Consider the following 14,130-nt stretch of genomic DNA (forward strand, 5'->3'; position numbering starts at 1 on the left):
TAGTTATATCTGCTCTTTTGAATTTGACATTTGGAAAGTATCCCAGGAATGTTATACTAATGGCTGTTTTAAAACATATAAGCTTTTGCATTTTCTATAAAGTCAACATGAAGAAATATTTATCAGTCTTTCTGTGTTATAGTGAGTTTTGGGTCTTCCTCAGCCTGGACCGGGGCAGACATCCAGACGCCCTTGACAGGTTGCCAGTCTACCTCTAGGCTTATACACAGTCTGAAAAAAGAACAGTTGTTCCTACAGGGAATTTAGAGTTTCCAGTTCAGTTAACCCGAATGTCTTTGAACTAGGCTAGAAAACTGGAGAATCCTCTGCCACATGGGGAAACTGGCCAACTTTGAACCGAGCATCCTGTTGAAAGATGACAGCTACAGCAGTTGCTTTGTACAATTACATATATTGTAAGGTCTTGTGAGGGATGTAGATGTGTAATCAGCAATATTCTAATAAAGAATTTAAACAATGTTGCGGTCCCATAACCACAAAATAGAAATAGGAGGTGTTATGTTATTTCTCTACAAATTTACTATTTATAATACTTACTTACAAGCCCCAATAAATGGAGATTATGGTCATCTGAAACAATTTAACATGTGCTTTATCTGCCAAGAAGTTATTTGTAATTTTTTAACAGATGCCAAGCACAATTAAATCTTTGAAACATAAGGCTCACCATCAAGTAATACCACAGCTGCACCTGCCCTGCGCACTAATTCTACTCTGATATCTTGTATCCTACAGGTGCTTGTCACCCTGAGCTCCTTGTGCCTCAGATGTCTGTTCAAACCTGCCATAATCCCTGATCACAGATCCCCTATTCTCTGAATAAACTGCTACTATGTGCCTGTAGATCTATAGTAATGCTATTTCACAAGAAGGAAGGCCCTGGCTTTCCTGTCTGTCTTGTTACTAAATCTCAAGAGTCAGAGACTTGAGCACAGAATTTTCTAGATTAACATGGAGTTTAGAGTTTTCCAAGTGATAGCCTTAAACATTTATACAACTGTCTAAAAACAACTGTGCATTTCAGGTTTTGACGGGGAAAATTGCGAAGTGGACATAGATGCATGCTCGCTGCAAAACACCACATGTCCACCACAGACTGAGTGCTTGGATCTTCCTTATGGCCTTCAGTATATGTGCCGGATAACTTGTCCGCCAAGCCTACAGGTGCAGTGTTGCTTGCTATTGTCCGTCTATTGAAGGTCGCAAATTAATGCTCTTTTAGGCAATAGTCTATATCTCGTGTGGTGATAATGGGTTCCATGATAATATGTTGTCAATAGACTATTAGTGCAAGCTTTTATTTATCATTTGTACTTTCTGCTCACCCATCAATCTCAGCCAGTGGTCTGCCATCCTTTCCTGTCTATTTAAACCATTAACTGCATTCTAATACTATTGTTACATCAGGTGTGCTAAAACTTACCATTATCAAATTAGATGGATGGCTGAATAGATGCACTTTATTGTACCTTCCAGCAGTTGACGGAAATGTTTCTTTGGCAAGGCTCAAATAGTGAAGGGCAAAGTGAAGCCTCGTGAAACAGCACAGTATTTTAACCAAACAGTTCAAAACACTTCTCCAGAGTGACATCTAGCGGTATATATTAGTACTACCACATCCACAGGGGTTCAAACCACATCCTATGTCCTGTGGTGGCCAATAAAATGACTTCACATTTTATTTGTGTGTATTATTGATGCAACTGTGTTTCTAGAATTATATGAATATTTAGAAATATATATATATTTCATAAAAGCAAGGGTTTTCTTTTTTTATATTTAAGGTTATATATATATATATATATACACACCTTTTCAGTTAGCTGCCAACCGCCATTAAAAGCAACACAAAAACAACAACACTGAAGAAAAATAGTCAAAAGTCAAAGATATAAAACTAATACAGAGTTATTTGACAACAATAATATTTGACTACTAGTTTTCCTCATAAACGATCAGTTTAGACATACTTACTCAAAATAACTTCAGTGTGAGTGGTTTTAAGAATGAGAACAGCATACACAGCATCTGAGGAGGATAGACTGCTGCTGCTATTACAGGAGGAGGCGGAGCAAGATGATGACATGACCGGACAGGTTCAGAGAGACAATTTAGTCCCTAAATAAAAAAGGAAGCGTAAAATCAAATTTTACTCTGATAAAGAATAATCATATCGTAGCCAATAGCCTAACTATATCTAAACATAGTGCTACATAAGCTTTCCAAATCAAACATTTTCATATTTTTTTTTTGTCCCCAAAGAAGGGTAGTATGTGTTCTAACCAATTCTACACATTTTAAAACATATCTGCTCCTTATTTTAGAAAAATAATTAGTTAATAGCTAAGCTAGTATATTTCTTTGAAAAAAAAAAAAAAACTATATCTATAACTATATCTATAATCTATCTATATACATATATTATATATAAGATAAGATAAGATATTCCTTTATTGTCCCACATGGGGAAATTTCATTGGTGCAACGCAGGTAGATACAGAGGTAGATACAGAAGAACAGAACAGATCACTTATAGGAAGTCTGAAAAACACTTTCAGTAGAAGATCTCCTATAAATAAATAAAAACTCCCATAGACAAATGAATAAATAAATACATAAATACCATTGCATGTGATCACGACAGTAATTGCACATGAATATGTGTCACGACAGCACATAGATTGCACATGAATTTCATAGTAATTGCACATGAATTGCACATGAATTCCAACAGCAATTGCACATATGACAGAATTGCACATCAGTATTAGGTTAGGTCAGTATTGCGAGTGTTCAGTACTAACAGTTTTTGTTATAAAGTCTGACAGCAGCAGGAAGGAAAGACCTACGGAACCTTTCCTTCACACATCGAGGGTGGATCAGTCTCTCACTGAAGCTGCTCTCCAAAGCGGAGAGAGTGTCCTGCAGGGGGTGACACTCATGGTCCAGCATAGATGTGAATCTAGCCAGGACCCTCCTGTCCCCCACCTCCTGCACAGAGTCCAGAGCACAGCCCAGGACGGAGCTGGACTTCTTGATGACTTTGTCCAGCCTCCTCCTCTCCCTCTCTGTGATGCTGCTGCTCCAGCAGGCCACACCATACAGGAGGGCTGATGCCACCACAGAGTCGTAGAAGGTCTTCAGGAGTGGCCCTGTCACTCCAAAAGACCTGAGTCTCCTCAGGAGGTAGAGCCGACTCTGGCTCTTCCTGTACAGTGCGTCTGTGTTATGAGTCCAGTCCAGTTTGTGGTTCAGATGAACACCCAGGTACTTGTATGAGTCCACTCTCTCAATGTCCCGTCCCTGGATGTTCACTGGTGAGGGGGCAGTGGGGTGGCGTCTGCGGAAATCCACCACCATCTCCTTGGTCTTCCCCGCGTTGATGAGGAGGTGGTTCCGCTGACACCAGTCCACAAAGTCCTGCGCCAGTCCTCTGTACTCCGCGTCATCGTCGTCCGTGATGAGTCCGATGATGGCAGAGTCGTCAGAGAACTTCTGCAGGACACAGCTGTCTGTGTCATGTCTGAAGTCTGCAGTGTAAAGGGTGAAGAGAAAGGGCGCGAGGACAGTGCCCTGGGGCGCCCCCACACTGCAGGTCCGAGTGTCAGACACACAGTTCCGGGCTCTCACAAACTGGGGTCGGTCTGTGAGGTAGTCCAGGATCCACTCTGCCAGGTCATACTCCACACCAGCCGTCTCCAGCTTGTCCCTCAGGAGCAGCGGCTGGATGGTGTTGAAGGCGCTGGAAAGATCGAAGAACAGAATCCTCACAGAGCTGCCAGACTTTTCCAGGTGAGAGAGAGAGCGGTGCAGCAGGGAGATGACGGCGTCCTCCACTCCGATGCCAGACCGATATGCAAACTGCAGCGGGTCCATGGCTGAGCTCACGGTGGAGCGGAGGTGGTCCAGGACTAGCCGCTCCAGTGTCTTCATCAGGTGGGACGTGAGAGCCACTGGCCTGAAGCTGTTGAGGTCTTTGGGGCGCGGTGTCTTAGCCACAGGTACCAGACAGGAGGTCTTCCAGACCTGTGGTACCACCCTCAGCTTCAGGCTCATGTTGAAGACATGCTCCATAACTCCACACAGTTCATCTGCGCAGGACTTAAGGAGCCTGGGGCTGATGCCATCAGGTCCTGCTGCCTTCCTCACTTTAATCCTCTTCAGCTCACTCCTCACCTGTGCTGCTGTGACAGTCAGTGGTTGGCAGGGGGACCGTGTGCTGGGGGGATGGGTGAGTCCAGGCGAAGTGGGGAGCTGATGATCCGGGGCAGATAAGCGAAGAGGAACAGATGCAGGGCATTGTCCAGCTGTGGAAGAGGGAGCATGCAGCTGTGCAGGGGGAGGGGCGGGTGACCGATCAAACCTCAAGAAGTGAGCATTTAAATCATTCACCCACTGTAGATCCCCCTCTGTCTGGGCAGGGGGGATTTTGAAGCCCGAGATGGTTTTCAGGCTCCTCCACACTCCCTGAATGTTCTTTTGCTGCAGCTGCTCCTCCATCCTCCTCTTGTAGCCGGCCTCAGCCTGCCTGATCTTCCTCCTCAGCTCCTTCTGCACAGTCCTCAGCTCCTCCTTGTTCCCTGACCTGAAGTTTAATACTATTAATAATAATGATAATAATCCCTTTTAATGGCAAGGCAATTTTATTGTATGTGTCTGTTTTTGTATTGTATATGTATTTGTAAAATGTTATGAGAGTTTTATTGCATGTTTTATTGGCATTGTATCTGGTTGTTCCATATTTCCATATTTGTTTATTTTAACAATGACAGCGGTAGAAAATGAATGAATGAATGTTTGTTTTAATATGTATTTTATACTTCATAGGGTGCGCATGAAAAGGAGAGTTTCTCTCAGTGGGTTTCCCCTAAATTAATCACGTAAAAATTAAATAGGCCTACTATGTACAATAATCTAATTTCCTCCAATCTGCAAAAAAATAATATTTCTTCACTAAAACTGGAGCCCATTCACAAATTGACTGAATCACTAATTTCTCTATTCTCACAGTACGTGGTTGGTTGTGGGAGGGCAACTGGCAAAAAATAGGTTAGAATTCAACAATTTAAACCTAATATCTGCAAACCATTGTGTTAGATTGACTTCAACTGATGATTTAAACTACCGCATGGTACTCAACTGGCACCAATGCTCTGTTATGCAATACGTTATTTTGGTTTTGTTATCCAGTTCACAGAGGAAAGTGAAAACATATGGGCCAGTCTCATTCTTGTTGTAAGAACACAAAAGAACCCATGTCTATCTTTTCACATAAGCATACACAGAATATCTTCAGGCTTATCCTTCGTTGAATGTAGTAGCCAATGTTTTTACAACTGTAAGAAAGTAAAGAAACAAAAGGAATACATTTACACGATTGAAAAGACCTGCTCTACCTGACATGGATGAGTGCTGGCACAGATTTGGATTGCTTTATGCGTGAAAGAACTGACCCCGTGTATTGAGTAAAAAGCAACCAGCTCAACAGAACATAGATGCTCCTTCAGATGACAGATGGAGAAGATGGCTCACTGTGCAGAAAAGCTCACATTGGCTGCTATACAAAAATGCCATCATGTCTGCATTATACGCCTTCCCCACAAGCCCACTCCTTCCTCTGCCCTTTTCGTTCTCAGCTCCAAAAATACGGTGCATACATTTTCAGATTTTTTTGTACTGTAATGCTAAACCTTACGAGCCTATGTCATGACCATTGGCGATTCTTCAACATTGCCATTGGGTTATAAGGGTTCAACCTGATCTTTAAGATTTTTAAAGGTGAAAAATATAACAGCAGTCCATTTGTATTGCACACTTACTGCATAACTTAATGCATTCCCAGCAACCGAAATATTCACTGCAATGAGTTTATGTGCACTTTTCCCAAGTCTGAGCCGTCTCGGTTTAAGCTAACAAACATTAGCATGCTAACGGCGCACTTCCCGGGCTCTACAGCTCTTCATCTGCCAAAGAGTTCTTCGTCTGCCTTGAAGAACTTTCTCCTCCTTAGTGGTTCCGGCTCTGGGGTTATAAAAATATATGTAATTTAATTGAACTTCCTACTTCTTGGAGAGTTAAACGCTCTATTAATAGATACATTAATAAAGTGCTGTTGTTTCAGTTTCACCGGAATAGATGCTTTTGCAAAATGGTTCAAAACAGTGAAAATCAAGTACAGTCCCTTAAACGAGTCATGAGCAATGCAGTATACCCATCAGGAGTACCTAGCTTAAAATGATGTCCGTTTAACATATTTTAGGTTGATTTGGGAAACGACATCAAGAGAAAATTCATGCATGTATTGGAAGAACATGCAAACTTACGTTTCGGTAATTGGGCCCAAGGCTTTCCCACTGTGAGACATGTTCTATTAAATGTGCCACCACAGATATAGTTCAGTGCCTCGGCTGAGCTCTGAGGAAAGCTTTACCCTGACCAGAGAATACTCTGTTACTATTTCTGATTACCAGTCATGAGCAGATATACACATCAATGGTCTGCTGTTGACCACAATTGGTCATTTGAGGGTTACTCATTGTAGCTGCAAACGTCATTTTCTGAAACCAATTAAACCAATGGCATTAAAACACACCAGTGTTTCTATAGCAGATGATTCAATAGAAAACAGAGTATTGAGTGCATGAAACAAGTCATAGCCAGGTGTCATCTAGAATGCCCAAAGAAAAGGAATCATACGGGGTAGTTGTAGCTCAGTGGTTAGAGCACTCGTCCACAATCCCAAAGGTCAGGAGTTTGATTCCCTTAACCAAGACTCTTAACCCACAACACCTAGTACGAAAGTTGTGTGTGTGTGTGTGTGTGTGTGTGTGTGTGTGTGTGTGTGTGTGTGAATGATTTATGGTGGCTACAATAAATTGTACAATAGTAGCTATCACCACCAGTGGTTATATTTCTCTATTTAGGGTTGAATCACTTGAGTAGGAAGTACAATCGCACAAAATATCACAAGGTCATTCATATTCACATATGTATTGCACAGTATCTACATATAGATACGTCTACCGTAGTCATCTGGATACTGTTTTGAAAATCAAGATATGTCGACTACGAAAAGTCATTCTAAATCTGCAGACCTGGTCTGGTGAGAGGCAGAATGCTTTCAGCCAGTGGTCACTTGTGCTGTCGACAAAGTTAAAAGAGCCAAAAAAAGGCAAACAAAACCAAGAAGGAATAGTGTATTCAATCCCCATGTCATGTTTAGACAACATAACATTCCTGTTGATTTTGAATTGGGCTACACAAGACAGAAACTGGTACGTCCTGACAACAAGATGCCCCCACAAAACAGATCAATGTAGTTTGCAGCGAGGGAGGTTGCAAAGAGCGCTACATAGGTGAGACCAAACAGCCACTGCACAAAAGGCTTTATGAACACACAAGGCATCGTGCCTCTTTATCTGAAAGCCACAGAACACAAATTTGAAAATGTTGTTCAATTTACTGGTTGTTTACAATTGTGTTTTGACACTTTGGTCAGCAAACGGTACTGGCTGGTCATATGCTAATCAGGTGATCATCAGTGATGAGGGAGTTGCAGTTAGCAAACAATAGGATCGGTATGGCTCATGTCAGTGCTGACAAGGTAACAAAGAAGATTGGTTTTAGTTAAAACTTATGGAGTGTAAACAAATAAATTAACAAGACAAGTTATTATCAGGAAATCAGGAGTTCTCAGACCAGGTCCGTTGATTGAGATTGACTTTGGATAACAGTCAAAACATTTAGTTTTTCTGTGTCCAGATCATACACTACACAGCTTACGCCAACATAAGTCTAGTATATGATTTCTCCTCTATTAGCATTATCTTTTTGCAAGAAAACATTATCACGTTTTGTTCCGTTTGCATTTGCATTTTTTTTTAAGAGGGCGTCAAAATATAAGGAACAGTGCATTATATTTAAGTGCCAAAGGGTTGCACATTAGGCAAGAAATGTTCCAACAATGCTCAAAACACAACACAACGATACATAGTATGTTGTATAGTTACACCAAGTCCATATTATTTATCCGCAGCCTTGTGCTAATGGAAGCCGCTGTGTGTTGAATGATGCCAGTAGCTACACCTGCATCTGCACACCTGGTTGGTCCGGTCAGAACTGCGGCATAAATGTCAATGACTGTGTTCAGCACTGGTGTCAGAATGGAGGCACTTGTGTGGATGAGATTGATGGCTATAGGTAAGTGTTGTAATTCATGATTGTCTTCAAGCCAGTTGCTCAATGTGAATGATTGGTAAACCCGTGATATTTACTGTTCCTTTCCTAAGGGTTGAAAAAAATCCAGTACTATAATAAGGATTTCTGTTTCAACTGTTGACAGCTGCCTCTGTCCCAAAGGATACACAGGACTTTACTGTGAAGAAGACATTGATTTCTGTGTGGGCCATGTCTGCTCTGAACATGGTGTTTGCGTGGATGGCCAGTCTAACTTCACCTGTCGCTGCATGCTTGGATACGAAGGGCCACTGTGTGAACTAGAGACAGATGAGTGCTGGAGCTCGCCATGTGCTGCCGGAGCCACCTGTGTGGACCTAATCAGTGATTATCAGTGTCACTGTCCCCCAGGGTTTGAGGGTACGGGATCTGATCTGTCTGCGCTATTTATAGGGCTCTTCCCGTGGCCTGTCATAGAAATACATGCCATTTGGTAGTACAGCATTAGTTTGAAGGTGGTGACACTGGATTTTACATTTATTTATTTAAATTATTCATTTAGTGAAACCATGCACACAACATGTGCACAGAAGCCCATAACATGTATTCATTCATTAATACAAAATATAGCATCATTTTGTTAATATTACTCATACGAATGTTTGTTTGTAATTTGCAGCACAGTTGAATTATTCAAAACTATAGCAACTATGTTATGTCTTGTTAATTTTGAGTAAAAGTAATGAGTAATTGAGTAAAAGAAAAGTAATATAGTGCAGCTATTTGTCCACTCTTACTCTGCCATGTAAATGTAAACTAACTGGCTATTTCCAGAGGGAAACTCACAATAAGAAGTATTAAATAAAATTACATATTTGACTATCACATTTCTAATGAACTCAGCAGTCATGAAAAGGAGGATGGGAGTCTTGCTGTTCTTTATATTAACAGCATGTACCTGTTTATGAACTTGATAGCAAAAGCAAAAACCTCAGGGGGAGAGCGAGGAGCATGCTCTCTAAGAGCCAGGAGGTCTGAAATATTGCCAGAGACTCTATATCAAACTCTTGCCTTGAGGAAAAATGCTTAGATTTAACCTTTATTCCTTCATGCATGCATTAGAAGGATCAGTAAGAAGCCTTAAAAACAATCACTTAGGTAAGCATAGTTATTGTAAAAACAAGTTTTATTGGAGTTTATTTATGTTTATTCACAATAAAATGCTTTAGATTGAAAAGATGTCATCAATGATGGCCTTATAATATCAGACTGTTTGTGCCTCCTACCCTACAGGGAGGATTTGTTCGGAGAATGTAAATGATTGTTGGTCACAGCCTTGTCTGAACGGAGGATTCTGTGTGGATCTAACAAATGACTACACTTGTCATTGTCTTCTCGGTGAGTACAAAGCACTTGTGTAGCATTCACCAAAATACCAGCCCATTAATTTACTCTGCATCTAAAGCATGGCACACAAAGATAACAAATATTCAATTCCTTTTAGATTGTCAATTACTACTATTACAACAGCCAAAGCAATATATGTGGCCAATACTTTACCAAAACCACCATTTACAGCCATAATGACAATAAAAACTGTATAACAGAAGCTGTTATTCAGAAATAATGCTCATTATATGTCAGTAATATTCATAAATACAAACGTTAATTGTGTATTTAATCGTGCATGCTTACTGATTTGTGTATTGGAAAGTTATATTTTTGATTTGGAAATTGACAAATCCTGCCTATAATGGATAAGAAGGAAACAACTTGATGCATTGCAGACTATAGTAAAGTGATCATATATCTGTGTGATTTGGTGTGAAACTCAAGCAAACCTGACAGACCTCACTAATCTAATTTAATCTTCCACAAGAAAATAAAGAGGCTGAAAGCACCTGCCTATAAATCTGTCACTAAAATCCAACATAATGGAAGCTTTAGTGTCACTCTGGGGCTCTGTTTTTGCCCAAAATCTAATTTGAGGAGAAAGTCTTGCCATAATATTCGCCACCTAAAAGCTCCAAACTGATATTGTTTGTGTGTTTTAAAGAGTAAATGTTATACAGACTTCATCCATATTTATTGTGATTTATTGCCAATTTAAGTGCAGGTGATTTTATTACAGATTGGCTCTAAGGGCAAAGATATAATGAATGATATGGGATTGACTACAGCCACATGAAATTTACTTTCAAATCATGTTCACATGATTTTTTTCTAAGGAGAACCAGCACAATTTTCTTTGCAGAATGTATACAAATGTTGGCACCACCTTGCGAGCATGCGCTGTGTCAACAGGTGTGTCAGGTGGATTAAAATTTTCAAATATTTGTTCTTTTGTTGATTGTGGCTGTTTACCTCTGAATGTGACTTTGGACTTGTCATGCCAAGTGCTGCCTGCCACCTCCAAACGTGTGCAATCAAGTAGTGATTAAGTATTTTTTACCAGAGGCTATAGTCAAATCAGCTGCATACTGTCGACTGATTTATTTCCTCATGTTATTAGGTGATTATTGTTCTGCATCAAAAGTTACAAAATGGTTGATGTAGAAATGTGAAGGGAAAAAAAACAGGCAGTTGATTCAAGATTGTCCTTGAATGACAATTTGACTAATTAGGGGAGTCAACATTACATGCGTCAGTAGTTGGCAAGTCCTTGAAGTAAAATGTCTTTTGCTTTTGTACTCACAGATTTTGTACTGTGTGCAAATGTAATTTAAATGTGTGTTTGAAATTTATTTTGAGTAATAATTGTTACAGTCAACATCTGAGAAAATACACATTATGCATTAACACGGCTGGCAACATGCAATAACCAAAAATAAAATATAAAAACATTTCTTACAGCAATTTGTTTTTTTTAATTGCAGGGTAACAATAAAACTACATATACACAGTTTATCTCTTTAAGTAAATATCATATTTTGTGTAATAAAAAAAAGTTAATGGATACCAACGTCAATTCAGTGAAGCAATAAGAACATTGTTGATTGTACATGTCAAATTAAATAAGAAGAAAAACTCAATAGTTCTGCACCCTAATGTCCATCATTATAGAAAGCTGGATACACAGAATATGTTTAATATGTGCAATACCTCTACTTGCATAGTAACTCTAAACTCCAGAGTTTCACTTTTGTGCACATAGCTGGCAGAAGGTGTCAGGAAATAGGGCGTCCCATCCGGAGACGGTGACACTGTAAATGTGACATTCCTTCATGCTACATTAACCCGGGAGTGAATCGCATGCACAATTGGTTATTAAACACTTCTGAAACACTCTGTTGGAGGCAATAGCTGTCCATTAACTAGTCACGGCAATACATAATAGGAGTAGAACAAGGTAGTTGGAAGGTCATCAAACAGCCGGATAGATGTGTTCATGTAAAGTATACTGCTCTGGGGAGAGGTAGGTTATAAAGTATGGTGAGTTCCCGAGCGTTGGTGTAATTGATAATCTGGGATAATCTAAATACTGTCTGTTTGTGTAGACACAAAGTGATAAAGGACTACGAGGCAGAAGCGGAGTTTGCAGGCACTAAATAGAACACATTTATTTGATGGAGAAAGCACATTAGAGGGTAAATGTTTTTCGGTGTTGAGCTAACCAAAGTATTACTGAACAGAGTTATACATTTCTCTACATTTTCTTGAAGCCGTAGTTGTGAGGGAAATGCCTCTTGACACTGAAACTCGATTGTAGCTACACACTAGGGCATTTGTGACATTAGTTTCTTCATATGCACAAGGATACTTAATGTTGTCATCTGAAACCGAGCAAAAATAACTTGAGAAAGTATATATAGTATATAAGTTGCAAAAAGTACATATCAGAATTTAACATATAAAAATAAGATAAATACTAAATCATATGTGACTCAGTGTACTATATTGGCAAAAACAGTGGATATTCTGTGAAACATTTATGTTAGGCTTGTCATGTTATCTCATATGTATATGTCCAAACACATGTAATGAGCATGAGCACCCATCTAAGTGTGTTTTATTTACAACAATAGATATTGACATGGGTATCTATCAGTGACATGCAGACCTGGGTTTGGTGGAGCAGATAAATGTGATATAGATCATTTTGGTATAGGATGGGTCTTTGTCAATGATTCCCCCAATTAGTATACTGCGCTCCAGGTAGATTAACAGAGGAAAAATCAATATGCTCATGAATCTGCAAAAGAAAAGGTGTCTTAACCGAATAAAACATCCAGCCTTTTAAACATGTGTTACACACATCTTCATCAACTTCATAACTGAAATAACTGAAGTGTCTGATTATATATATATATATATATATATATATATATATATATATATATATATATATAGCCACTTCAGTTATGATACCACCGGAACATAACTGAAGTGGCTGGCTGATATCACGAAATCCTACCAATGATTAGAAAGAGCCGGTCTGAAGGACAGCACACAGAGGCCCTGATCATGACAGCACAGGAGCAGTCCCTGAACACGAGATCAATAGAGGCCCAGACCTACCACACCAGACAAGACCCAAGGTGTAGGCTGTGCAAAGAGGGCCCTGAGACCATCCCGCACATAACTGCAGGGTGCAAGATGCTGGCAGGGACAGCATACATGGAACGCCATAAACAGGTGGCTGGCATAGTGAACAGAAACATCTGTGCAGAGTACTGGCTGAAGACCCCAAGGACAAAGTGGGAAACGCCTCCAAAGGTGGCGGAGAACGACCGAGCCAAGGTCCTTTGGAACTTCCAGATACAGACAGACCGACCTGACATAGTGGTGATTGACAAGGTGCAGAGGAAAGCCGTGGTGGTGGACATTGCTGTACCATTGGATGGTAACATCTGTAAAAAGGAACATGAGAAACTAGAGAAATACCAAGGCTTCAGAAGGCCTGGAGCGTGAAGGTATCGGTGGTGCCCGTAGTGATCGGAGCACTTAGGAGTGGCTTGAGCAGATCCCAGGAAAAACATCAGACATCTCGGTCCAGAAAAGTGCAGTACTAGGAACAGCAAAGATACAGCGCAGAACCCTCAAGCTCCCAGGCCTCTGTTAGTAGGATGTTTTATTAGGTTAAGACACAGTTTTTTTTCCAGATTCATGAGCATATTGATTTTTCCTCCGGTAATCAGCCTCGAGCCAAAATTAGAAAGAATACTCAATTATAGTTTAAGAAATCTTGTGACAATAAAATAATGCTAAGCAGTTGAAATTACCTTTTAGTTGTTGATGCCAAATCCCTTCCCGCTTTTATATGAACCATTAAAATATAGGGCTGTAATCACAAAACAGTTGTAAGTGCTTTTTATAGATTTAGAACAGGGACAAGACTGGAGAATAGAGCGCTACAGAATAATTGGAAATATGTGTAATTAATAGATAAGTGATTTAATTTATTTTAGCGTCTAATAATAGTATGGTATACCGTATTTACTACCAACATGCTAACTAAAGCATTGTTATTTCAGGATTTAAAGGAAAGGATTGTTCGATGGATATTGACCTTTGCTCCTTTGGAATATGCAGTGAACATACTTTAATCTGCACTGAGACCAGGGATGGACACGGTGTTTCCTGTATGTGTGAGAGAGGTATGACACACCACTAATGCTATATTTTCAACTGCAGCACCAGTGAAAAATGTATACAAAACATCATACTCTTATGTTCTTGACGTACAGAAACAACTTGGTTACTGGTTACTGACATGTTGCCTGGTTACTGACATGGCCTGGATAGCAATATTGGGAGTAGCATTACTCCCATAAAAATGTGTTGCTACATCTTACACAAAAGGATACAAGGGTGATAATATCATTATTTTTTAAATAATGATATTGAAATATCATTATTTAAAAAATCTGTAAACATGTATTGAATTTGATTTGTTTTTAAATGTGCATTGAAAAGGCTTTATGCACTTATAGT

The 14,130-nt window shown here is 39.8% G+C and overlaps 1 protein-coding gene across 1 annotated transcript in view; it reads left to right on the top strand.

The window, feature by feature from the left end:
• Positions 1-14,130, top strand: part of eys (eyes shut homolog) — a 196,090-nt gene that overhangs the window by 49,548 nt on the left and 132,412 nt on the right. The window contains exons 9-13 of the mRNA XM_072437256.1: positions 1,046-1,185; positions 8,057-8,220; positions 8,363-8,616; positions 9,490-9,594; positions 13,671-13,793. Of these exons, the coding sequence (XP_072293357.1) occupies positions 1,046-1,185; positions 8,057-8,220; positions 8,363-8,616; positions 9,490-9,594; positions 13,671-13,793 (786 nt within the window). The remainder of the gene's footprint in view (positions 1-1,045; positions 1,186-8,056; positions 8,221-8,362; positions 8,617-9,489; positions 9,595-13,670; positions 13,794-14,130) is intronic.

The sequence above is a fragment of the Eucyclogobius newberryi genome, unplaced genomic scaffold (assembly GCF_026437365.1).
Source record: "Eucyclogobius newberryi isolate DKJ021-1_F unplaced genomic scaffold, fEucNew1.0.hap1 SCAF_8, whole genome shotgun sequence".
Classification (NCBI taxonomy): domain Eukaryota; kingdom Metazoa; phylum Chordata; class Actinopteri; order Gobiiformes; family Gobiidae; genus Eucyclogobius; species Eucyclogobius newberryi.